Here is a 27,971-nt window from a genome sequence, read left to right on the forward strand (position 1 = left end):
TAGCAGGACATTGGACTCAAAAATCTGATATCTGTGCTTCAAATTCCATTAGAAAATAAATAAAACATTTCCTTCCTTCAAATTCCATTAGTGACTGGGTCAAAATTAACAATACAAACTATCATAATACAATTTATATAAATATATTGGACATTCTATATATTTGTAGATGTAAATTGCTGACATAATATAATTATACACTTGCTCAACTTGAGCATATGTAAAACTGCAAAGGAGCCGTCTTGTGACCTGAGTTACAGAGCTTTATTCTCAAAAACTCTGTAAAAAAAATTCCAGTCCATCAATCTGAATGACTGCAAAGGAGCCGTCTTGTGACCTGAGTTACAGAGCTTTTATTCTCAAAAACTCATTAAAAAATTCCAGTCCATCAATCTGAATGACCATCCTGGGGTCATCTCACCTATCAGTCACTGTTTGGAACTTTCTTTCATTCTTTCAATTTTATTAACATGCCTATATCCAAAAGAGGTTCATGCACCTCTTGAACTTAAATTTATGTGGCAGACATAACCATGCTACATCATCTGACTTTGCACACCTGAGTTATACATCAATGTTCATAACCACTCTTTACCTAGTCACTGGTTGCATTTTTTTTCTGAATAAGAACACATTAACCCAGTAGTCATTGATATGAGGTGGGCTTGATAACATTTTGTCTGCAAATACAGCCAATATTTTACTGTGGCAGCTACCCATAGTTCTTCATAGCAATGAATATAGTTCATTGTCTTCCCATGTCTGTCAAACTATGCCAAAATGGATAACCTTTACTGGTTTCCCTTCTTCTGTTTCACCCTTAAATGAAAACAAAATAGGTATATCATTTTTGCATACTACTTAATTGGCAAAATCTCTCTATATTTTATATTTTAAGGGTATGCTAATGAGAGAGAACAGCACTTTAAAGGCATAGGCTATTAATATATATAAAAGTTCAAAAAGTGAATCACTATCTTGTCATTTCTTTGAAGTGTAATTTTATTGCACAAATTACAGAAAACTGAATTTAGAATCTTGTCAATACTTGGGGGGGGGGGGGGGGGGGGGGGGAATTATACATTGATTCCACAGAATTTAAATGTCCAGTATTTAAATTAAACCTTTTCAGTCCACGTCCATATGAACATCCATAGGTGTAGCTATAAACCAAGTTTACCTAGGCTTATAGTTTGTAACATGAAACTTCATCACAAAAGGTGATGCCATCACACCCTCACCATTGGAAATGTAATGCCTGTATCTCACCTTTTTACTCTGTAAAAATGACACCAAAAATAGCACCATAAAGGTATTTTCTGGCCTGGCAACAAATGTGAAAAGTGAATATATGGGATGTGTGGGAATAACATGCACATTTAGTATTTAGTGTCTTAACATTTTGTTTTTATCACTTTACTATTTCAATATGTCTATTCCATGATCAAGTTAAAAGTCAGGCTGATATTTTCAGACAATACTCACTTGAGTTTGATGATTTCCTGCAAAAAAAGAGAGCAAAAACACGAGTCATGTTTTTTGTACTATTTAAAACAAATGCAAAATAAGGCTTTCTAACAACTTTCAAAATTATGATACAGATTAAAAAGTCAGTTAAAAATATACTAATTTTAGGAACTGTTATGATGCTATAGTTTCTTAAAACTGGTACACATGCTTTTTTTATTAGGGGCAAGCAAAAGTAGACCTGTTAATAAAATGATATATATTTTTCATCTGATGTGCAAAATGTCACCTTCTTTTTTAACATAATTAAAATACCTGTAAAACAAAACCATGACTGTTTTGAAAATGACAAATACGGTACTGATTTAATCTACAATAAGAAACAAATGAGATGTAGCATTAAGTTAAAAAAAACAAATTAAAGCATATATTAAGCATAGTGTAGTTATATGAACTATTCTTACCATTGCTCTGTCTTGTGGGTTGATCCATCAAGGCTGCAGCATAGTCATCAAAATCAACATCATTCAAATGGTCTCTAAAACATGACACAAAGTTTGTCTTGAGAAATCCCAAACACTATAGTTTATAATACACAAACATGCAAATTGAAATAAAACATCCTATAACATAAAAAGCTATTTCTGATAAAATCATGTTTTAATGTAACTTGGTTATGTGGTTGTTTTGGTGGTGTCACTGTCTTATGACAAACAAAACATTGATAACCATCTAAATGCATCTTAAGTTGGTATGTTGGAATTATAAGTGGGAAATAATGTAACATTATAGTTTTAAAATGTGAAATGTTATATTTGTACAAGAATATTTTTAGTAAATTGTCTTACATAGTAAAAGAAGTAAAGCTTTCAAAGAGTTAAAACTACTAGCACAATGTTGCTTTAATGCACACTTTCATTGTTATGGTTTGGTAGAAACTTTTCAGAAGACAGACCTAAATAATAGTTGAAATCTACAGAATACTACATCCGTTGGTTATATGTAAATAGTCAATATTATGGTTTGGAAAAGACAATCAATGAGCAGAAACATGAGAACTAAAATCTTATACCCATTGGTTTCACATAGATAGTCGATGTTATGGTTTGGAAAAGATGATCAATGAGCAGAAACATATGAGAACTAAAATCTTATACCCATTGGTTTCATGTAGATAGTCGATGTTATGGTTTGGTAAAGACTGCTGGTTGTAGTAGTCTGACTGCCATGGGTGTTGACGGGATGCTGGAAGCTGAACGTTGAAAGAAAAAAGAAACAATATCTATATTATTTATATTTATATAAAACAAGGGAACATTATTTTTATTGTTACTTCAACAACTAACAGAAAAGAACACTTACCAAGTATTTCAGTAGAATTTACAAAATTAGTATTTTTATTTCTGGGTCAATTATTTTTGTACTTATATGCAACCAAAGTTCAAATAGCCTGTCCTGGTCATGTAACATTTGCCTGGGCTGCATGCCCACGACAATGTTAGTAGGTTAATGTTAGAGGAAACTTTAAGACGACTAGTCCTACCAAAGTAAAACAGGAAGCATATCAAATATTAACTCTATCTTCCGTGGTATAGTACCTGATCAATGAGTCGCTCCTGTATCCCTGCCTGACCGTGTCCTTCCATTCCAGCATTCAGTAGAGGATCATCATCAAACTGATCTTTAAAACAAAATCAAAATCCCACCAAACACATAACAATTGGAAGGAAGGAAGGAAATATTTTATTTAATGATGCACTCGATACATTTTATTTACAGTTATATGGCATCAGACATATTATAGGTTAAGGACCATACAAATACTGAGGGAGGAAACCCGCTGCCGCCACATAATGGGCCACTTTTTCCAATTAGCAGTAAGGGATCTTTTATATGCACCATCCCATAGACAGAATAGCACATACCACGGCCTTTGATGTACCAGTTGTGGAGCACTAGCTGGAGCGAAAAATAGACATAAGAATTGGAGTACACAGTACGAAGAGATGAATTTACCTAAGCCTTGTTTATTAAATTAATTGTTAATGTTCGTTTGGAAAGTATATGCAATAAATGGAAACTAAAATATAAAAAATATCTGTCCTAAACCAGTTCCTTTGCAAAGAATGGATTGAGGGTGACTAAAACTAATGACATGCAGCTGACATACAGCAATAAAAAAACATGCAATAGAATAAATTTTAATCAATATGAAAAATTAAGAATGGTTTAACTAAATGCAGGCGCAGCAAGTGCCCCACCCTTGCAATGGCACTACTATGAAACATAAAAGACTTGCCTAAGGACTCGTAATCAAGTTGTTCTGCTTTTCGCTTTGCTACTTCAGCAAGAGCCGTTTCTCCCTTGTCCAATGCCATGTAGTGAATATCCTGCAAACAATGATACAGTACATTAATTATTAAATAAAAACAAACTGAATATACAGATTTACACATGAAACAATAATTAAAGATACACTTTTTTTTTCACCAGCACCTGTTGCCCTGCACCTTTTGGTTCCTACCGTAAAAACTAAATACAATACGTTAGAACTAATAACTCATTGACAACACCATATAATGAATGTAATTCAGTTGTAGAGAATTTGCCTGAAGTGCCGGAGATCAGAGAGGAAAATGTCATTGAAAACAAACTACAAAACTGCTAGATCTTGAAAAGTAGGTGTGCTTTCCAGAAGCTCTTATCAAAGAACAAGTTTAAAAAAAAGAGAAAGTTTTCAGGTATGGCTAAGAAAGAAGAAAAAAGGACGACCCCAAAGGATTTTCAACTCTTAAGAAATTGAGCTATTGATTTGTGCTCCAGCCACAATTAATAATCATAAAATCGTATTGTATTCTGTCTGTTAAACAATTTGCTTTGATTACTAACTATATTTGCAGAACAGAGAATTATATACTACTCAAAAGAATTTAAGGATCAAAAATTTATAACCAAATAAGTTTCAGAGTGTATTAGATTGATGATGTAAACTACACCAAAAATTTAATTTATTGTTCCATATTTACAAAAAAACACAAATAAACGTCACTGTATACAAGAAAGTAACATGATATGCTGTCAAAGTTGAAGGTTGTCAAACATGGATTTTACACATTAGAACATTCGTTTAATAGTGTGTGAATCCACCCTGGCGCGAATACACTCAACACATCGTTGCCTCATGCTGTTGATCAGACGTCTGAAGAACTCTTGAGGAATGGCCTGCCACTCTGCCATAAGAAGTTGACCCAGATCATGAAGGTTGGCCGGAGGGGCATGGTTATCCCGAACTCTCCTGCCTAATTCGTCCCAGGCGTTCTCTATTGGGGCCAAGTCAGGCGAATATGCTGGCCAATCCATCCTGGCGATACCTTGTTGTCTGAGAAAGTCCGTTACCACCCTGGTGCGGTGGGGTCTGGCATTGTCCGCCAATCTGCTGAATGCCTGGGAGAACCAACGGCCGGATAATCTCATTCAGATAGCGGATTCCATTCAGATTGCCATCCACCACATAGAGGGGGGTCCTGTGGTGGATAGAGATGCCGCCCCACACCATGACGCTGCCACCACTGAACCGGTGACGTTGTCTAACGTTAACGTCAGCGAAGCGCTCCCCAGGACGTCTGTAGACACGAACCCGACCGTCGTTGAACTGGAGACAAAACCTGGACTCATCAGTGAACATCACTCGACCCTACTGAACACGTTGCCACCGCAGATGAAATGTGCACCAGTGACGTCTGGCCGTTCTGTGACGTGGTAGGAGTGGTGGTCGAACAGCCTGGCAACGGCAGTGTAGATTATTGGCTCTCGGACGATTGCATATGGTTTGATCAGACACTGGAGTTCCAGTCACAGCCCGCAGATTGTCACGTAATCGGCGTGCAGTGGTTGTGCGTTGATGTAGAGCCATATTGGTGATGTAGCGGTCCTCTCTATTTGTAGAGCTTCGGGGTCTTCCCGAACGTGGACGATTTCGAACAGAATTCGTTGCCTGGTACCGTTGCCACAGTCGGCCAACGACACTCTGACAGACACCAAGTCTCAGAGCAACATTTCTTTGCGTATTGCCATCCTGAAGCCAAGCAATAGCCCTTCCTCGATCTTCGATAGTCAGTTGATGTCGTACCATTGTCGAATTTGGAGTGTGCACCGTACACGAATGCAAGCTCCAATTATACGGAAATTCAGCATTGGGAACATGGAATACACATGCAAAGCGTGCAAATGAAGCGCTTTGTGAAAAAGCAAGTTATGGGCACTTAGCAGACCTTTTGCTTTCGCCCTAATTTACGTGCAAATGTAAGCATGTTTTCGCCATTAGAACTAGTCGACAGTGTCAATGACAGTGGATTTTAATTCGTTTATGGGTTGCTTAGACCCACTTTCGTCAAAATGGAACAATACCATGCGTGACATTATGGTCTAGCTAATATAAATGATATTCAGAAAATATCGTCTGACCCTTAAATTCTTTTGAGTAGTATATTATTACATTATCTATAATATATAAAGCAAATAAAAAAAAAATGCTTTAGCCTATTGCAGCCACAATCCTGTCTTACCATAAACAAATCTCTTGCACCAATGTCCACAGCCAACAAGAAAGCTTTGTCAAAACGAGTATACCTGTAATTAACAAAACAAAGAGAAATATAGTCTGACACAAATGATGAACGAATAAATCACTTAATGTTTAACAATACTCCTACTGGCCAAATGGAGATTTTCATTTCTTTAATACCAAAAAAAGTGAACGAATGAGTAAATTAATGTTCAACAATACCTCTTCAAGCAAAATGAAGATTTCTGTTCATACAAAACAATGAATGAATAAATGATTAATGTTTAACAATAATCCAGCAGGCTAAAATGACTTTTCCGAAATTAGTCTACTAAAATAACAATTTAGCTCAACATTTAAAAGAAACCCACCCCATGTTAAATGGAAAATAAACAATAATTTGAAATATAGTTTTTCATAATAATTGTATTATTAGTAGTATGTATTATGATTTATGTTGTTGTAATAAACTATAGAGTACGCTTCTACCTGAGAAGATAATGGAAGAATCTCCTGGCAAGACGACTGATAGGATCTCGGTACTCGAGAATGATCACTTCTGATATCGGAGGTTTTGGTGCATAAAAGGTCCCAAGTGTAGCTTCCAGTTGTGCTGTAAGAAAAAGAAGGCAACCACAAAATAAAAATAGCATTCTGCGCCAGACACCTTACATTGAATAAAGTCTCTCTGTCTGTTCATTAATCTGTCATTTATGTCATTATGATAATATTTAACAAAATATCACATTTAACAAATTAGATATATGATTTCATAAATAATCAGTTTATTTATCTTTCTCCAAATGAGTTAAAAAAAAACCCACATTAAACCAAATGGGTGAAAATGCGATGATCAAAGGTTCGTATAGCAGGTGAGAATGTAAGATGGGTTTTTTTTTTACAACTACTGATGAGGGCTGTGTTACTCCCCACCCCAATAAATGAATGGATGTTTAAATACACCCCAGCACAAAAATACACATTGACTATTGGGTGTCAAAACAGGTACTCTTTCCCACCTACCCCACCCCCCAATAAGCAGATAATTTGTGTATGCTTATATACCACCATGCACTTTTTAATCAATAAGAGCTGATTAAAACTAAAAACTAATGCCATTATTTAAAAATACAAACTATACAGTTACAAATGAAAAAGTACATACTAATACAGTGAAACCCCTCTGAAACTATGTCCATGTAAAAATTCCAGTTTTAACTGTATGTTGTGTAAGGATATTTAAAAACGGATCCTTAAAAATATCCAGTTTTGAGGGAATTCCAGTTTACAGAGGGTCCAATTTTGAGGAGTTTCACTGTACAATATTAGATGTTTGCTGTAAAGCTAAATTAATATTTTAATTCATAACAAGTTCAAGTAACCTTCTCGGTCAGCATTCAGTGGCAGTCTCAACAAGTGGTTGACAATGGCTGACAGACAAGAGTAACACATCTGACCCTCTGTGTCCCAGTTCAGACTGGACAGTAAGCTGACAGCCTGTAACAAACAACATACATCATACACAAGTCCCCTAAACAGTCAAAGATGTTAAAGCCATAATCTTGAATACCTTTTTTTTTCATTTATTATATAACTTTTAATAATAGACCAGCCACATTTATTTTCTTTAATATGGTTTAAGGTTTTGTTTTAAAAGAATTGAAAACATGGTGACAGAGCTGTATGTTGTGTGAAGGCTGCTGACAATAACCACTGATACAGAGTTAATTCAAACTAATAAGTTTTTCAAATAAATGATGTTATAATAAGGTACGGGTAGATTGCACCACCCAAGAAAACAAATATGAATTTGAATATAATGACCTGATTACATTACATAATCCTATACTGAACAGTGGAAATTAAAATAAAATGTTTAATATATACTCTTCCAAAAAATTAGGGGAACCTGAAATATTAATGTTAATGTCAACTATTAGACCGAACATACGTTTTGACCACAGATATCCTAGTAAAGAATGTTCAGGTCTGTTTATCAGCACACTGAAACACATTCCATAGTTTACACGTGCATCACACAGTTGGCCTGTACACGTGCGTGGGGTTTCATTCTCGATTTTGACAATTTCCAGGAAGGTTGATTAATCACTGTAGAACATTATTTCTGTCGATCTTGATCATACAGTTGTTATTGTTTTGTTTTTAGTCATTTTTATTGTTTGAATTTACGATTTACTGATAAAAAAACATCAATTTTCAAATTTCACTTTTGACCCCAATCGTCCTTCGAGATCTTAGGTGGTCATAAAACCTACTGTAATACTGAACTACCAGTTGTAATGTTTGCCCAATTAATTCACTATTAACATATAACCATTCCCCATAGCTAATATACCTTACAATTTTGGCAATTGTAAATTCTTATTAGAGTTCCCCTACTTTTTTTGAAGAGTATATAGTCTTTGCAGACATAGATTCCAAAAGCCCTCAATCACTCTATGTAAATTTAGGTTATCACCATGGAAATGATAAATCACATGTGTTTAAATTGACTTTTAACATTTGTTGGATATTGCCAAGTGATTCCACAAATATCACACAATGGTCTCTTAAATAAGTTTGTAAAATCTTAATTTTATTATCCACTAGAATGTAATAAACTGATTCAAAAGAGAAAAATTATTTTAATTATCTCAGACAGCAATTGTGCTGTGACTTACTTCATCAATTTGTTTGTACTTGATGTATTCTCTAACCAGTTGCAAGGGAGACAACCGCTCACTTCCCATCATGCCTAGGTGGAATAAGAGAAGCACTGGAGGTCCTCTGAAAACAACAAATCACATAATTAATCAAATTAAAGTTTGTTTTATTTAACGACACCACTAGAGCACATTGATTTATTAATCATTGGCTACTGGATGTCAAACATTTGGTAATTCTGACTTGTATAGTCATTAGAGGAAACTGCTACATTTTTTCTAATGCAGCAAGGGATCTTTAATTGCCCCCTCCCACAGACAGGATAGCACATACCACGGCATTTGATATACCAGTAGTGGTGCACTGGCTGGAACGAGAAACAGCACAATGGGCCCACCAACGGGAATCGATCCTAAACCGACCACACCTCGAGTGAGTGCTTTACCACTGGGCTATGTCTTGCCACCTTAATCAAATTAGTCCAAACATTTTATTAAGTATATATATAGGAATTGACCAATGAATAGTATGAACTGTTTGCTTTTATGAATCCCCCCAATTTTGATTGATTTCTACTTTTTATATTAAAACATTAGCTATGATCCCAAGGTTGAATTAGGTTAAACATGCCAAATATTAAAATTTTAAAATTAAATTTATAACAAATTAAATGTTTCAAAGTTTATTGCCTCCTAAGTTCATTGTCAAAATATGATATATTACCAGTTTAGCAACAAATTTCTGGATCACAATAATTTAAAGTGCAATCATTCAAGAAATACATGTTGTATTACAGTGAAATCTTACTTGTCATACAACAGGAAGAGAGAATCAGAATAACCAGTTGTACTGTCCGACCCATATGGACACCAGTGCAGCTGCTTCAGAAACTGTTGACATCTATAAGTTTAATAAAAAATATTTCTTCATTATTACCCATATGGTTAAAAATATCTTGGTACATATCAAAGTGATACATCCCACTAGAACACCAAGTTGGATGTAACACTTCGATGTCATTGATTGGCACACAATAACCATATAGGAACGTCAACCAAACGAGTTGAGTGATATAAATTAAGATCGATTATGGGTAATAAATAAAATATTAAACTCACTACTATTTCGTATCCTATTTATGTCCCTTGTAAAATAATGTTTATTGTCACTTGCTAAAGCTCGTCACAACTGAAGATTACTTCACTCGGGACATAAACATGATACGAAATGGAAGTTTGTTTAATATCCCATAAATATTAAATTGTTTAATACACAAAATATACATAAGCCTACACATGGCATTTAAAAGTTGTTTTTTTTGTAGCAGTGCAATTAAAGCAAAAAAAACAACATTTTTTAATTGGAGGTAGGTGTGTAGCAAGCAACTTGTTATGATTTGTATATTGCAATGAAATGTTTGTTGCATTTGACAAACTGACAATATTGGGTACAACCCATTTTTTCTTCTCACCTGAAAAATCTACCAAGACGTAAATATTTTTCAGAGCTAGGATCTTCAGAAACGAGCTGTATTCTCAGTGGTGACAGTGCCATGTCAAATACCTAAAACCAAAACAAACCAAACAATATGTAATGAGTACTCATTTAAACGAATTATGCAGAATCAAATATCTCACCTACTATATACTGATTTGGTTAACTTTAAAAACATGCATTGAGATGAACATTCATAGATGCAACTATAAAGTAAGTTTTATTGATCTAGGACTTATAGTTAGTGAGAAATGGACCTAAATGCAAAAACTTCATGTTGAAATAAAATGAAAACAAAGTAATACCTATATCTTGCACATGCCAATAAATAAGTTTATACATGTAAATTTGTATCAGTGTCATATCTTCAAATTATTGTTATGTTTACATTTATATTGTAGCATTTTCTTACTATAATTAATTTCTATTTACACTTCCAAGTAATAACTAACCTGAATGTCGCCTCTAGAGCTGGCAACAAAAACCACACTCCCACCAGGATGCCATGATATTAAAGATGGAGACTGACAAGAAATGTTAAAAAAAAAATCAAAATACAAATTCATGACATTGTATAAACAAATAAAATATTTGCTGGAATAATCAATTTAGACACATCAAGTCCTAAACATTCAATATTTTTAAGTACTAATAGCACAAGTTTCATACTTTTGTGTAGATTACCTTCTTAACAAAACAAAGACAAAGTTTCTGCCAGAGAGTAAAACAGGTATGGCGCCATACTCAAATTTTTTTGCACATTTAATTTTTTTAAATTAACCTTTTGACAAAATTAATAACTCTTATCAGTACTGTATGATTTTTTTAACACAAACCCTAAAATTAACCCATTTTCTTTCTGCTGACTTTGGTTTCATTCAGCACACACATTGTAAATATTCAATTCCATAGTACCATACCCAAACATTTCTTTCTGGCAGAAACACTGCAAGATGATCGTTTTACCATTCAAGTCACCCCTCTGTGTGAACATTAGCACATTGTATTAAGTCCAGTGGTAATGTTAAGCATACATATAAAGAACATAATCAATAGTCAAGGAAATACCGACTGCTAACATTCTAACGATTTCAAATTATTTTTTTACATTATACAAAATAGAAATGTGATAACATAAACTGGCATGTAATCTGCTATGTACATGTGGTACAATGTTTATCGAATATACTCACAAAGGCTGCTCTCGTATACAAAGGAATCTTTTTGTGTTCATCATGCATCACCTGTAAGCATACAAACAACAGCAGTCACCAAACAATTTGCTCAGTTAGTGTTATGCCTCAAATATTACACAGCAGCACGTCCCAGGACCCCGTTCCACAAAGCGATCTTAGCACTAAGATCGCTTCGTGGAACAGGGCCCTGGAAATTATTGCTCCTATAATCCTACAATATAATCCACATACATGTACCTTGTCTTTATCACAGGTGAGACTATAGGAATTAATCATATAGTAGTCATGTCAGATACAAGTACATAGAGTATACAGGAGATGATTGACATTTTGAACCTCAGATAAGCTATTTAAAGAGGAAAACTACCGTAGGCAAAAAAGCCAGACAATATGGCTGGGCCTTGAAATGTAGAGTGTTATTTTGAACAAATCATTAAATAACAAGGACAGAATTTGTTTCAGACTGTACTAAAATACAGAATTCCAGATTTAAAAAAATGTATTTCTATTTTTAATCTTGCCTATGAAGGTAAAAACTAATTTCTTTGCTGCATATTGAAAAGTAGGGTGTTAATTTGAGCAAATCATTAAAAAAAAACAAGGACAGAAATGTTTTTAGACTTTAGTACAGATTCCAGAGTTTTAAAAATATATTTCTATCTATTTTTAATCTTGTATATGCAGGTTAAAAACAAATGTTTTTGTTGCATATTCTTTGAGTATCATAATTTACACTATACTCACAAATTACAGAGAATAAACTTACCAAAGCCGAATCACTGCATGCAAGCAGTAGTTTGTCTTCTTGTGGATTCCGACACTGACAAACAACGGTACCTAAAAGACAACATTTAATGTTTCTTTATTTCATTTCCAGTTTACTGTCACCACAATATTCATGGTACTTAAGTCTAAAGAGAAAACTGGCCTCAAAAGAAAAATTGTTAGTAACTTCACAATAATGTACATAATATAAAATTTTATATAATTTATATTGTTAAACCTATCTTGAGGCATTAAACTGTTTGTTACATCAATGTTTAAGGTCAGTACTACTGTAAACTGAGGAAATAATGCATATACATTTTGAATCATTTGGGCTCCAATCTCAGGTTGTCAATTTTATATGCACACATCATTTTCATTGGAGATATGCACTGCAGATACCAACAATTGTAGCTGAGGTGCAAGAGAGAAAAAAATGGAGAAAACTTGGAGCGTTTTCTCTTTTATGGATACATTACCTGTACTCAAACAAGTACACTCCCCCTCCCCCCCCCCCCCCTACAGCTAGTAGTCTGGTCCGAACATCCCAACAGCCAATGGGATGGCCTAAATTCTTCTACTGCATACTCCCTCTAGTTCCAGTCATGCGACTGTAACTTCCTTCTTGTTTCCTTCGCTGTTTGGTTTGGACGTCTTTTATTTGGCTTTGATTTATTCAGAGTCATTTATCCCATTGTCTGTTGGGATGTTCGGACCAGACTACTAGCCGTGGGGGGGGGGGGGGGAGTGCACTTGTTTGAGGACAGGTAATGTGAAAAGAAAATGTTGTGATATTAATTAATCCTGTTTACATTGTATATTTATTTAATATACTGAACAACAAAAGAAACACACATATTAATTTAGTTTTCTTTAATTTATTTAAAATTATTCAGTTTGAATCCCATCAGATTTGTATGTCTGTTAAAATTATAAATGTCTAGTAAATTTGTGTATCTTTTGCTGTTCGGTATGTAATACATGTTATCAAGTATTTTATTCAAGCTCTACCGAAAACAAAAATCATAAATTTTGGTCATCCTGGTATTTTTAATATTACAAAATGCATTTCTCATATTTTAAAAAAACGCACTTGCATCTGAGAAGTAATAGCTATGGAGTCAAGTTTTAGTCTGTTTTCAGAGGGTATTTCACCATTTCAAAGTCACAGGCTCATGTTTCACTCAGTTGTAACTTTATCCAAATGTGTTTCAGGTTTGTAGATTAACTAAACTTAGTGTTAATTGTCATGGGTTGAAACTAGGGTATATGTCCCTTTAAATGACTGTTGACATAATAAAAAACAAAACAAAAATATGCAGTTACATACTTTTTAGAGGGATGTTCGTTACAGCCACTCTCTGAATCTGCAATATCAATGAGTCAAAATTAATCACTTGACAGTTTCAAAATGAATTTATCTGTTGGAAATATTTAAAAAAAGAATTAAACAGATAACGAGGACAAATACCGGTATAACATGAAAAGTACTGTATATCATCAGAGAAATACCACTCAAGAAAATATATTTCACCAAGATCTAATAGAATGATTAAATAATACTCTCAAAAATCTATAGAAAAAACAAAGGCAAAGATCTGATTTTAAAATATCTAAAATTCAGTAATTCAACAAACCTTTCCTTGAACGACTTCATAAATACAGGCCTGTGCTATAGTGTCACTTTTGGATGTTGTAGTTTGCTCAAGTGAGTAAATTTTATGAGGCTGAATGGCACTGCAAAAATATAATTTTCATAAGAACAACTACAACTGCAAGATAGACCCATTCTTGTACCCAATAAAACTTCTTGGGTTTAATTAAATAAACATACATACAATGTATGATACATATACAAAAAAGAAGGAATAATTAAACATTATTTCCATCCATACCGATTTTCAGTATTTCCAGTATTCTGAACACATATGCAAATATATATTCCCCACTCCCCCTGCTAAATTTATCTAGTATGTGTTTTTTCATATAGCTCAATGCATGATGAATATTTTTGTAGTTTAGAGTTTCACGGTTATTAATTGTTATGATTACGACAGTCTGATCATTCTGTATTTGTTGAAAGCACAATCATCCTCATTTATCTATACTGACACACAATGAAAACGCAAAACAGATATTTTTCAATATTTTGTTGTTCAATGAAAAATATATATATTGGACTTAAAGTAACAATTTATGAGAGGAAGCCATTGATTGATACTTTTGTCTGGGTTTTAATCCTGGTTTTGTTCTCGTTACACATACAAAATGGTGTGAAATGCGTTCACTACATGCTCAATCATGCTGCATGCAATGCACGTGAAATGCCACTATGTGGACACATGAAAGTCACGTAACGGTGTCATACTCCTCGTCACATTAAGAATGCCACGACTCAGAGAAGAACAAATGGAGCGAGCGTTGGGCATGGTTCAAGGGGGGACTTCACAAAGCCAAGTTGCTAGGACCTTCAGAGTCCATCCATCAACTATTGGACGACTTGTTGAACGTCATCAACAGACCGGGAGTGTTCGTGATCGACCTCGACCTGGTCAACATCCCGTTACAACCCCACGCCAAGATCGGCAGATTCGATGACACCACCTCCGTGACCGGTTCAGAACTGCGATGATGACAGAAAGCAACATGATAGGATGTCATGGAAGGCCTATCCATCTGATGACGGTCATCTGTCGACTTAGAACTGCTGGACTCGGATGCAGACGCCCATACAATGGTAACATCATGACACCGCGACATCGTGCTACGAGACTAGTTTTCTCTCCAGAATGGTAATCATCCACCAGCCTTTTACCGGAGCATTGTTTTCTCAGATGAGTCCCATTTCTCTGTCTCCTTTGCCGATGGAAGAGCACGTGTGTACAGGAGACTCCATGAACGGTACGCTGACGGATGTGTGAGGGAACGTGATCGGTTTGGCGGCGGTTGTCGGATGGTATGGGGGGGGGGGCAATCAACTGTGATTTCAGGAGTGATCTCATCATTGTCCACGATGCCCTTACAGCCCAGCGTTATGTTGACGTTATTCTAAGGCCAGTTCTCCAGCCACTTTTGCGCCGTTACCGAAGACCAGGAGGTCCCCTTCTGTTTCAACAAGACAATGCCCGTCCACATACTGCAAGAATTACCCAAGCATTCCTGCAACAAGCCGGTATCACCGTTATGAACTGGCCTGCCGTTTCACCGGATTTGAACCCAATTGAACACATGTGGGATGAGTTAGGACGTCGTGTACGTCACTGCCAGCCACCATCGCGTAACGTCGCTGACCTTGCACAGGCGTTGCAGGAGTGGAGGAACATTCCTGTGGCTTATTTGATATGTTTGTGCCAATCCTTTCCCCGTCGTCTTCACGCATGCTCACGGGCCAATGGTGGACACACCAGATACTGACCTTCATATGGGGGGGGGTTTGAACTTTTTGAATACGAATGCAACTCGATTACTGATGATAACTGGCCATGTTTCCATGTTAATGTATCTCATGAATACCAGTCATTAATGTCATATTACATTATCCATCAATTCATTAATAGTTCGTCGTTATTTGCAATGAAAAGTTGTTTTTGTGTTTTCATTGTGTTTCAGTATATAAATAATGTTTCATGTGTAGTTTTCCTGAAATAGGCCTATGCCGAAACATAAAATTTGATTTACCACTATTAATTTACCTGAAAGCAGCATGGAGTGGAGCTAACTCTGTTTTTGTATAGGTCAGGACCTCTATCCTTGGACTGAAACAAAACAATCAATGGTTATATAAAATGATGGTTTAACATTGCCGATACAAGTAAATACCAACAAGAAAAAGGAAATCTGTCAAACATTAATTTAAATGGGATAAAAGTAGATGATACAATTTTTTTTTTTAAATTCTCCACTCTCAACTATATTGCAGTATTAAACAAAAGATTTTTTTTTTTCTATACTGAGGGAATTCAGAACCAGTGAGGGCTAAAAATAAACAATTTCAGAAGTGAATCTATTTAGTCAGTATTTGACTGCAATTTTCATCTTTCTAGATAACATTGATAAGATTTACTGCAGTACCATCAGATTCAATGTTGACTGTCTTGTTTAGCAAACTTTTACATTGTAATAATTTATTTTCTTGAACTTAAATTCAATTTTTTTTTGAAATACACATTTTATTGGGTACTTATATTCATAGATTGACAAGGTAGTATAAAACATTTGTATCATATGTATACATGAATAATATTTTCATTGCGTTCTTAAATGAATTGACTGCAGTAATCCACAAATTCCATGAAATTTGACTACCACCAACAAAAGTGATGTCACAATATGAGTTTCAACTTATTCGTGCTTATATCCAATTAAGGTACAAGCACACTGTCTTGGGCACACACCTCAGCTATCTGGGGTGTCTGTCCAGGACAGTGGGTTAATTGTTAGTGGTTGGTGAGAGAGAAGAGGGTGTAGTGGTCTTACACCTATCCAATGAGTCGTTAAAACTCGTTCTAGGTCGGAGCGGGTACCGGGCTGCGAACCATGTACCTACCAGCCTTATGTCCAATAGCTTAACCACGACACCACCGAGGCTGGTCACAATATGAAGAAATGCTTACCCATTAACTGACAGAACAATCATGTTTGCTCTTTCCTTCTCGGAGGACATGGGTGTCCAAGGCCAGGGCTCTTCACATGACTGATACCACCAAACCAACAGCTGAAATACACACTAACTTTACTGCTTAAACTGTAAAAGCAATACATGTTTCCTACCGAGCCCAACAATTTGTTTTTATTTCCTAAGTTCCAGGGCCATAACTCTGTACAAAATGGGTAAATCACCAGTAAAGATAAACTTGATCTGTAACTGTACATGATAAAGTTATATCCACAATTCCATCTCAATATACTGAAGAATTGAAAACAAACAAAAAATCAGGAAATATGTTTTTTTTGTATCTCCTAAGTTCAAGGGCCATAACTCTGTACAAAATGGGTATATCGCCTTAAATGCCCACCTTGATTTTTAACAGTACACGATATACAAAGTTAGGGCACAGTATCTCATGGCTTCATAAAAACAACATCTAAAAAACTATATGTGGGACAGACAGACAGACAGACAGACATGGGTAGTTCGCTCATTTCGTAAAAATTATATCTAGCTAAAACGAGTGTAGTATTCTATATTGAAAACCGTTTATTATTTGTTTCAACACAACTCACTAAATCGTGATGTATGTCACTCGAAAACCCTCTATTATTTGCTTCAACACAACTCACTAAATCGTGATGTATGTCACTCGAAAACCGTCTATTATTTGTTTCAACACAACTCACTAAATCGTGATGTATGTCACTCGAAAACCCTCTATTATTTGTTTCAACACAACTCACTAAATCGTGATGTATGTCACTCGAAAACCCTCTATTATTTGTTTCAACACAACTCACTAAATCGTGATGTATGTCACTCGAAAACCCTCTATTATTTGTTTCAACACAACTCACTAAATCGTGATGTATGTTACTTGAAAACCGCCTTTCCAGCCGTCGACCTTTTGGTCCTGGAATGTCATGTTGAACTATCTGAAAAACAAAACAACATACATGTACATTTAAAAAAATAATATATTTAAAAAGTAGTGTAAAGATGAAAGTCAATTATAGTCAATTGAACTTTATTCAATATGTATCTTTTTAAAATTTAATAATTCATATAAACTTCAATATTTAACAAAAGTATGCAATGTATTCCCCACATTTAATGATTTTAAAAAATCTAATAGCAGATGTCACCAATTAAGGGGAGATATCACTCTGGCTCCCCATCACTCCCCTGAAACTAGTTTAAAGAAAGTAATCTGTAGCTCTCCTTAGCATACATTAAAAAAGTACTATACTACAAAAGGATTAAATATCAATGCCCAATATTGTATCAATATAGTAATATCTTAAATGGCTCCCCATAATCTAAAGTAAGGGAGCACTTAATCACTCCCTTCAACTTCTTTATGTCGATGTCTGCAATAATTGTGTGTACCTTTGGTTCCCAGTTTATCAATCCTCTTTGCTTATTTGTTCTTCAAAAGTTGTCACATACAATGTATTGTGCAGGGCTAGCTCTGGCACTCACCAAATTCACCAAGTGCAAATTTCAAAAACAATTGGCGAATTTTGTTTTTATTTGGCAAAATAATTTTATGGAATAATTGTTATTTTGCTATTTTTGAAGTTTAATAGATCATTTGGCAAAATTTTCTGCTAATGCAGTGCTAGATCTGATTGTGGATGCCAGTTGTTTCCTAAAACTTTACTTACAACTTGCTTCTAAACAGTATGATTCTTTGAGTATGTGGTGCAGAACTTAAACATTTACTGGTGTGTACCTTTGGTTCCCAGGAAGCCAGTTTGTCAATCCTCTTGGCTGCCTCACTGAGTGACGGTCTCTTGGAGAAGTATATATAATCCAGCCTACAGCCGTCATGATGACAGGCTATCAGGTACTGGTCTGTCAGGTAGGCTGAAACAAAGCACAACACGGATGTAGACTATAGTACATTTAGGTAGGAGGTGGCGAGATGTAGCTCAGTGGTAATGGGCTTGCTTGATGCACGGTCAGTATGGGATCGATCCCCATCAGTGGGACCATTGGGCTATTTCTCACTCTAGCCAGTGCACCACAACGGGTATATCAAAGACCGTGGTATGTGCTATCCTGTCAATGGGATGGTGCATATAAAAGATCCCTTGCTGCTAATCGAAAAGAGTAGCCTATGAAGTGGCGACAGTGGGTTTCCTCCCTCAATATCTGTGTGGTCCTTAACCATATGTCTGACGCCATATAACCGTAAATAAAATGTGTCATGTGTGTCGTTAAATAAATCAGTTCCTTCCTTCGTTAAATAACATATTTCCTTCCTTCCTTCCATGTAGGTAGGATATCACTGAAAAGGTATGAGCTCCCAACTTGTGTGTGTCTTTGCACTCAATAATAATTTTAAATTTTTTGAGTATAATATAGTAAGAACTAATATTTCTTTTATTTATCAAATGACAAAAACAAAGCGCACACTATATGATTATATGTGTAAAATTATATACAGTGAAACCTGTCTAAACCAGACTCTGAACAAACTGAAAACCTGTCAAAACCAGCCAATTTTTATAATCCCGAATTTTCTAAATTGTAAAACGCGACCCTCTAAACATGGAATCCTGTCTAAATCAGTTAAATATTAGGTCACTGGCATAATCCAGTTTAGACAGGTTTCACTGTATAATGTACAGTTCCATTTTTTTAATTTTATTTGTTTTTAAAAAAGGCTCATTTATTTCCAAAACAAACTTCACCAATTCTGCCAGTTAAATAACAATCACTAAATGATCCAACAACGACAGTCATTAATTTGTTTCCTCACATGTCAATGACCCGTAGTCACTGGATAAAAATAATAAAGAAACTGGGATCAGTGATATACACTGATGAGAAAAAGAAAAAAAAGTAATGTTACCATCAGAAACGGTTTCAGATGTGATTTTTCCCACCAAGGATTTGTCAAGGATGATTTTGTGGACATCTCCGGAATAGGAAGACATAAAGAATGTCACCACACAGCAGTTACTTAACACCAGCTGAACAAAAATAAATAAAAATAGAATAAAGCTTTAATTTCAGTTAATTTAAATTTTTCAACAACACTCGCTAGTATGTTTACCCATTATTACTTCTATCAAAGTAACAGAGTGAAGAGTTAGCTTCTTTTTATAAAAAAACAAACAAGTGAAACTATTTTAAAAAGTTAGTTTCTAAAACACACTATTGTACTAAAATCAATTTTAATCCATGGCAGATTACTATGGATCTATTTCTTAATTAACAGATATTTTTTTCATCTTTCTTGGAATTTTTGAGTACCTAACCTGAAAACATAATAAGAGTATAGTGAAATAACTACAAAATTTTAATGTATAAAACGTTAACTTGTTACAATCATGTTACCTGAAAAAAAAAACCCATGAATTAATATATATTATGCATAATCATTAATTCATGATTTTCCAGAATATGTATCTTTTTACACATTTTCCATTATTACTTCACATCCTAGCTTTTTAAAATTGAAAATATATAATAAACATTTGCTGTACAAACAGTACCAACTGTTTTGTTATTTTTAATGTATGACAGTTCAAAAACATACCTGCAAAACCAGTCCATTTTTCCAACGTACTTGAACACATTTGAACTGACTCATTAACTCCTAAAATCGTTAAAAAAAAAATGTTTCAACCAACTTATGTTGTATGATCAAGGTTCATACACATTTCAGTAAATTAACTGTACATGTAATAAATACATTTATTACCCATACGGGCAGCGAGATGCGGGTGAATATATTTTCTCTCTTTCTCTAGAAGCTAACTTTCCCCGCTGACGTCATGTCTTTAGTTAGGTGACATCATCAGTTTCCTCAACTGTCAAGTCCTTTGTTGATGAGATTTTACAAATAACAGTGAATGTTTAGATAAATAAATTTAAAATAAATAATTAAATTTAACAATTAAACATGTTCTACACTAATTTCTTTGTAGTTCATTCACTTCCCACTAGAAATATCAGTTAATTACGAATGTGACTTCTCTTGCTTACATTTGATTTGTGTACCTAAAGATAGCTTTTGATGTCATTGCTTTTCTTTCGTGACGTCATCAGTTTCCTCAGACTTTCACGTCTTGTATATTATATAGTTTGTGTCATGTAAGACTAAACTATTTACACTATGGGTGACACTTGATACTAGGAATTATGGATTGTCTTTCATTTCTAATCTTTCAGAAAATAGAAAATATGGATTACAAATTCTAAATTCATTACTTTTTCAGGATCTCTGTGGTGAATATAAATCTTTTTATATGCAAACATGAACTATGTAAATAAAAAAGAATTATAATTAAAAAGGATGGGGTTGAGAGTTACAAATAGCTGGTCAGAGTTAAATAATGAGTTCAGAGAAGGGTGTAGGACATATGATTCTGCAACTTAGTTGAGTGGTATGGGTTTGATGTAAAGGAGGCATTCAGGACATGGAGATACAAAAAGCATATAACAAAATTACATGTAGTGTTTCCATAACAATTATATCTATTGGTATATAGGTAGGTGTACCTCAACTTCTCTTAAGTTATCTCGCAATCTCTCAGGACGTTTATTTCTTGGTGACCATACCAGGTCTCTGGCTGAAAAAGATGATGGGAAAAAGTTAAAGTTTGTATTATTTAACAGCACCACTGGAGAATAATGATTTATTAATCATTGATTCCAGTCATTTGGTAATTGTAAAACATAGTCTTCAGAGGAAACCCATTATACATTTTGCCATTAGCAGCAAAGAATCTATTATACAGAGGATAATAAACAAGTTACCAGTTATTATCAAATTTATGTCCTGAGTAAAATAATGTTTTAGCAATGACAAGTGAAAATTATTTCACGAGGGACATAAATTTTATAATAACTGGTACCGAGTTTGTTATTCTATTTATTACCTCAGCTATTTGGGTTTTTTTTAAAGCCTTTATTTTTGATATAGCATACATCTGCTACACGTCCATATATATAGAAATGACATTAACTACTTTACTGTTCTGGGTATTGCTTTAACTTTGTATTTTATTCATGGTTCACAGATAATTTTCAAAACCCAAAGTTCTATATATTCTGCAAAAAAACAATATTTAATGAATTGCATTAAACTACCATTTTATTAAAAGTTTAACACTGAAACCAGAAAGACGTAAATGCAAAAGCTTTAAACTACATAACGTCATTGTGTGTGCTTTGCCTAAGCAACTCAAGTAAGTGCTCTATCAACTGAGCTGAAACCCACCCTAAAGATGGTGGAATTCAGCAAAATGTTTAATACATACATCGTATAATACGCATGCTTAGAAACAACTAAAGCTATTCCAGAATTAATTGTCTGCAAAATTGAAGCACATTTTGTGACACTTACCTTCAGTAAACTGCTGTTTTTCTTCATAATATATTTGTTCTTGGATATTAACTACAAATAAAAATAAGCATTCTGAGAGTAATTCTAAAGCACTACAATGTCCTCTACTGAACCCAACAAATTTTCATGGTGATTAATATATACATTTATTACACACCAGTGTAAGATATTGCTCATGTTATAACAATCACTCAGTATTTAACTAGTGTAATATTGGCGTGACTTGAGCATGACGTAGATAACTTGCTAACCCAATTCGCAGAAAAATAACATGTAGTAGGTCTCGACATCTGCTTACTTCTGCGTTGCAGCTTGTTTGCAGTTGGTTTGTAATAAATAAAATACTAAACTAGCTTGCCTGTCATACCATTTTTATGAAACTCGTGAACAGTGTTGGTATCCGACTCGCTTTCGCTCATCAGATATCAAACCTGTTCACTCATTTCATAAAAATGGTATGACAGCCAAGCTCATTTAGTATTCTATATATAATGATAAAGTTATACATAGGTGAATATTTTGAGACATTGCGAAGAATTAATGTTGTGATGGTTGTAATATATTTCCTAAGTTCTAGGGCCAAAAAGGATATATGCAAATATATGACCTAGGTTAAATTAATATAGGACTTGCATAGAGTTAAATACAAAAACGTAACATTAAGCTGGAAAAGTAATACTAGTATTGAAGATTGACAAAACCCCATTTGCATGGTCATAAATTTCCCAACCTCATATTATGTAACTGTTTATTATATATTTTCCAGTACAAAATTAATTGGAAATATTATGTGGCAGTATATACAACATAAATAAATTTGCAACAGGTGAATTTAAAGATTTTACCTTGTTCTCCTTTATCATGGTAGGCATGACAGCCAATTACATTATCTACAAAATATAAAACATTTAATACATATATAATTATAGCCACAACTAAATTTAACAACATTTACATTTATAATACTAGGATATAACATTAATGTATATTATCAAGAACTACATATATGAAGAATTGCTGAAATCAACACTTCATCTCACTATGTACACAAGAGAAATAAATTAAGGTGAGCACTTTGTTTTCCTACATTTAAAACAACTTCTTTGCCCCAGAAGACTGGCTGGCAAAAGTGACTTTTGGTACATAAATCAGGTTCTGCAAGATATATCTTTTATTGATGTCATGCACACATAGGAACTGAAAGTATGCTGCTGTTGACTCACATGGATTTCAAATAACTACAAAAATTAAATACATTCACCAAACTTTAATAGATACTGTTAAAAATAAGTCAGGGATATTCCAATAAAATATCAATAATTATAGAATGAAATAAGATGAGATATAAAACTCAAAATAAATGCACATTGTGCGTTAATGTTCCCACTCAAAGAGCATGAAAAACCGCACTGATTGTTTTGATCGCGAAGCACGTGATGTGACGTTGCATGTGCGAAGTGTGTGATTTGAAATTGAACACTTAAGTTTGTGTGTACGTTGTGTGCACACTGTGGCAGTATTCTTTCTTGTTTGTTACTGAATCACTAAATCATAACCTTGCTGTTACATTCTTTATAATATTGTGTAACTTTTCAACAATGTGACGTCTCCAATGCCAGGAATGTCTCAGGGTTGTAGGCATGCTTTCAATTTGGCACCACCCAGTGAATTGTGGCCAATAGACAATGTGTCACAATCAATCATTAGCCGACTGTGGGCCCGATATTGACAAACCAGAAATGTGGATGATCGTCCTCTTTTAGAACAGCCAAGGGCCACAACTCTGGTTCAGGACCACTTCATTAGGACTTACATGTTGAGAAATCAGCCACTCAAATCGCAAGAGAACTCTGTGTTACAACAGGGGTTACAGTGTCTAGTCAGACTATTCATAACAGACTGTATAGAAGTAACATCTACGCATGCTGACCTACGTTATCCAACATTTGACTGTGAGACACATTGCTGCCAGATGTCAATGGCGTACACAACATAGACATTGGGATTACAGGCGATGGGCTCAGGTAATGTTTTCAGACAAGTCCAGATTCACACTAGATTTCCATGATTGACGGCAGCGTGTCTGACGACGTCCCAATGAACGCTACACCAACTTCAACATTCGTCCTCATGACCATGGCCAGCCCTAAGCTCAGACCTTTCACCCATTGAGAACATGTGGGACATCATCGGACAACGTCTCCTAGAAAATCAACGTCAGCCAACCGACTTGCCTGAATTAGGTGCCGCTCTCCAAAAGGAATGGGACAGGATCCCCCAAAATGTTATTAAATGTTTAATCAGGAACATGCCATATTTTCAGATTCGTGCATGCTTGGCGAACTGCAGGGGTTTTACCCGTTACTATAATACTAGTGCAAATATTGAAACATCAAATTGACAAGCATAACCTCTGTTGCCTATCGTGTCTCCTCCTGACCTACATCACTATCCTGGCTAGAATCTTTAATGTCAATCCCTTGTCACATAAGTGCTTGTGTTTTACCTTTGATTAATATTACAATAAAAATTAATACATCTCTGTTATATCATATTATACATGTATTTGAATATTCCCTACTTATTTTGAACATTATAGTTTATAATTTACTTACTGGCATTTACATCAGACCTGTCAACCTTTAGTCAAGAGAAAGCAGGAGGTGTGTGTTGAAAAAGCAGGAGATTTGGTCAAAAAGCAGGAGATTTTTTAAATTCACACAATTTAACCCAAAATCGCAAGATTTAAAAAAAACATTATTACAATAAGTTATATGAATACTTTATAATGTCATATATACTTCTTAACTTTAGATCTTGGCATTAAAAAAAAAAAAAAAAAAATATTATTATTATTATTTTTTTTTTTTAAGTTTAAATATTATTATGATTTAATACATATTTAAAAAAAAAAAAAAAATTTATCCAAAAATGTTAAGAACATGAACAAGAAATAAAAAATTTAATTAGTACATTTACGGTATTAGACTTACTGCCTTACAGGTTGCGTTACATTATCATTTGTGGTTAGTGTACCTAAGTACCAAAGACAAATTTATATAAATCTTATAAATTAATATTCAGTTTTTACTATAATGAGGAACGGTGGCGTGGTACTGATTTAAAATCATTATAATGATGCAATAAACATTGTATTTTCATTAATCATAAGTAAAACCTCATTACGGACATCGTGTGAAATATACCGGAATTATACCCATTTCCGTGAGTAACTTTATGTCAATGTCAAACAATATTTTTTAATTGTACAAAAATTATTTCTTGAAGTGTACCCTTATAACCAACATTTTACCGCACAAACATACAAAATTAACTGACACAAGTATGTTTATACAGCTAATTGGTCTTTTCGTTGTCTTGCTGTGACATGTGATTTTAACATGCATCGTGTGTATCGCTGTCAACTCAGATTTGTCATAGTTGCATTATGTAAGCCAGTGGGAAGACATTTTACAATTCAGAGGTGTTATTAAAAGTAAAGTTTGTTTTATTTAACGACGCCACTAGATTTTTAATCTTATCATCGGCTATTGGAACTAAATTGGATAGTTTTTGTTTTTTTATATGGCAACACTGAATGTCAATACACAGCCTGTTTAATTAGCAGCAACACGCTTCGTAGCCATTACGATGACAACAAACATTATAATAACACATCATTTTATAAACTCCATGTGCTTTTTTAACAATATAAATAGGCTATCCCACAATTCTCACTTCGGCAAAGGTTAAACAGTCGGGACAATTCGGCCTGTTACATTCTCGGAAACCGAAAGTAGTCGACATTTTCCGAATGAGAAAAAAAGGCAGAGTTACTTCCCTTCTGTTATTTTGACAAAAGAGGATCGATTTTTTTTTTATGCTTAGAAAAATGTCATTTAACAGGAGAAACTGTCTCCCGCACAGGTGAAAGGAGATTTGATCAAATAGGGGGAGACTCCCGCGGAATCCGGGAGGGTTGACAGGTCTGATTTACATACTTGTTTTAGATTTAAAAATTAACAAACCTGGAATGTAGTACTGATTCTTTAGTGACCAAATAAACACTTCACTTAGACAAGTCACCATGGATGTAATTTCTAACTGTAAAGAACAAAAAGAATCGATAAAATTAAATATATATATATGTATGTATATTTTATATGTTTATGTATTTTATAAAAAAATTGGGTTATTTATTTATAAAAACATAGGGTCATAATAATAAACCGAACTCATTTTAAATATTTTAAGATAACCTTTTCCATTACTTCAAAGAAAATATAATACTGGCCTCGGTGGCGTCGTGGTTAGGATCGGTCTACAGGCTGGTAGGTACTGGGTTTGGATCCCAGTCGAGGCATGGGATTTTTAATCCAGATACAGACTCCAAACCCTGAGTGAGTGCTCCGCAAGGCTCAATGGGTAGGTGTAAACCACTTGCACCGACCAGTTCAACAAAGGCCATGGTTTGTGCTATCCTGCCTGTGGGAAGCGCAAATAAAAGATCCCTTGCTGCTAATCGGAAACAGCCCATCTAGTGGCGACAGCGGGTTTCCTCTCACAATCTGTGTGGTCCTTGACCATATGTCTGATGCCATATAACCGTAAATAAAATGTGTTGAGTGCGTTGTTAAATAAAACATTTCTTTCTTTCTTTCAAAGAAAATATGTGCAGAATTTCTAAACACATATATGACATGTTCATTTTGACTGCATTTTTGACAATCTTGAAAACCAAGCAGGTGAATAAAAGTTTAACAATTCATATTTTCACAAAATCAACTTCATTGAAAATTATCCAAATTTGTCATGCCCCACTTGTTTCAAATAAAAATCAGGCACATGAATACCAAGCCACAATACAACCACACAGTTTGCACTCCTCTTTCATGAAAAACCAATAGAACTTTTAAAATAACTCGTTGGCAATCACCAAGTGTAAATATTTATTTCATATTCATAATACAGAAAGATATCGCCTCTTAGTCTTACCGCCTATTATACTGATAAATGTATAAAGATGGAATATAGTTCACTCTAACCTAAAAAGTAACTTCAACTACATGTAAATCTAACTAATCCTAACCCTACTAACGAAAATAGGGGGGGGGGGGGGGGGTAGCGGTCGGATATTTTACCGAGACAAACAATGAAATAGAGAGAGAGCGAGAGAGAGAGAGAGAGAGAGAGAGAGAGAGAGAGAGAGAGAGAGAGAGAGAGAGAGAGAGAGAGAGAGAGAGAGAGAGAGAGAGAGAGAAAGAGCGAGAGACAGAGACGGGGGGGGGGGGGGGAGACGCACTCAAGAGAGATATACTTTCATTAAGTTGATTAACTATTTTAACACAGTTAAAAGTGCCAAATGAAAATTCTTATGTAATATATTACTCAGTTATTTAGCTTTGGATAAATAAATGATAAATGTTGAATGGTTGATAACTAAACATGGTAAACACATTAAACTTTGTCACTGTTTACAAATCACTCCATTGCATTTTGTATTTGCTTAATTCCCACCTTTATTGGTGTTCCACCTTGTCAAAGTAGAAGAATGTGGCATTTTAATTATTGTTGTATATTTTAAAATATAACCCACAGGGAAATAAATTAAAATTAATGTACACGTAGTTATAATATTGTTTAAATATTCCAATCTTCAGACATTTGTTTCTAAGGCTCATTTTGAACTTTCACACACGCATACAGGGTAGAAACGCTATTCTCGAATAAATGTACAAGTTTCTTATATCATAAACGCATACTCTGATTTACAAACACCCTTTATCACCCTTTAAACACACAAAAATA

At 34.5% G+C, this 27,971-nt stretch overlaps 1 protein-coding gene across 1 annotated transcript; it reads right to left on the reverse strand.

Moving 5' to 3' along the window:
• Window positions 1–119: 119 nt before the first annotated feature.
• Window positions 120–27,663, reverse strand: LOC121370455 (WD repeat-containing and planar cell polarity effector protein fritz homolog). The gene is made up of 28 exons (XM_041495699.1): window positions 27,552–27,663; window positions 26,192–26,267; window positions 23,009–23,053; window positions 22,164–22,214; window positions 21,317–21,387; window positions 20,352–20,411; window positions 19,662–19,782; window positions 18,537–18,670; window positions 17,659–17,736; window positions 16,764–16,864; window positions 15,843–15,905; window positions 13,788–13,887; window positions 13,481–13,517; window positions 12,152–12,222; window positions 11,383–11,433; window positions 10,642–10,713; window positions 10,167–10,258; window positions 9,503–9,595; window positions 8,713–8,818; window positions 7,414–7,528; window positions 6,521–6,644; window positions 6,033–6,096; window positions 3,767–3,857; window positions 3,066–3,148; window positions 2,625–2,719; window positions 1,932–2,005; window positions 1,486–1,502; window positions 120–819 (listed from the first exon to the last, which is right to left on the reverse strand). The coding sequence occupies exons 2-28, from the start codon at window positions 26,250–26,252 to the stop codon at window positions 766–768; spliced, it is 2,124 nt and encodes a 707-aa protein (XP_041351633.1). The 5' UTR covers window positions 26,253–26,267; window positions 27,552–27,663; the 3' UTR covers window positions 120–765.
• Window positions 27,664–27,971: the final 308 nt, after the last annotated feature.

The sequence above is a fragment of the Gigantopelta aegis genome, chromosome 4, assembly GCF_016097555.1.
Source record: "Gigantopelta aegis isolate Gae_Host chromosome 4, Gae_host_genome, whole genome shotgun sequence".
NCBI lineage: Eukaryota > Metazoa > Mollusca > Gastropoda > Neomphalida > Peltospiridae > Gigantopelta > Gigantopelta aegis.

Coding starts and splice junctions, on each gene's coding strand:
- LOC121370455 (XM_041495699.1), bottom strand. CDS start 26,252: ATGGTGACTTGTCTAAGTGAAGTGTTTATTTGGTCACTAAAGAATCAG. Junction 9,596..10,166: donor CGTCTTGGTAGATTTTTCAG/GTGAGAAGAAAA, acceptor TTAAACTTATAG/ATGTCAACAGTTTCTGAAGC. Junction 8,819..9,502: donor CTCTTCCTGTTGTATGACAA/GTAAGATTTCAC, acceptor TGTTGTTTTCAG/AGGACCTCCAGTGCTTCTCT.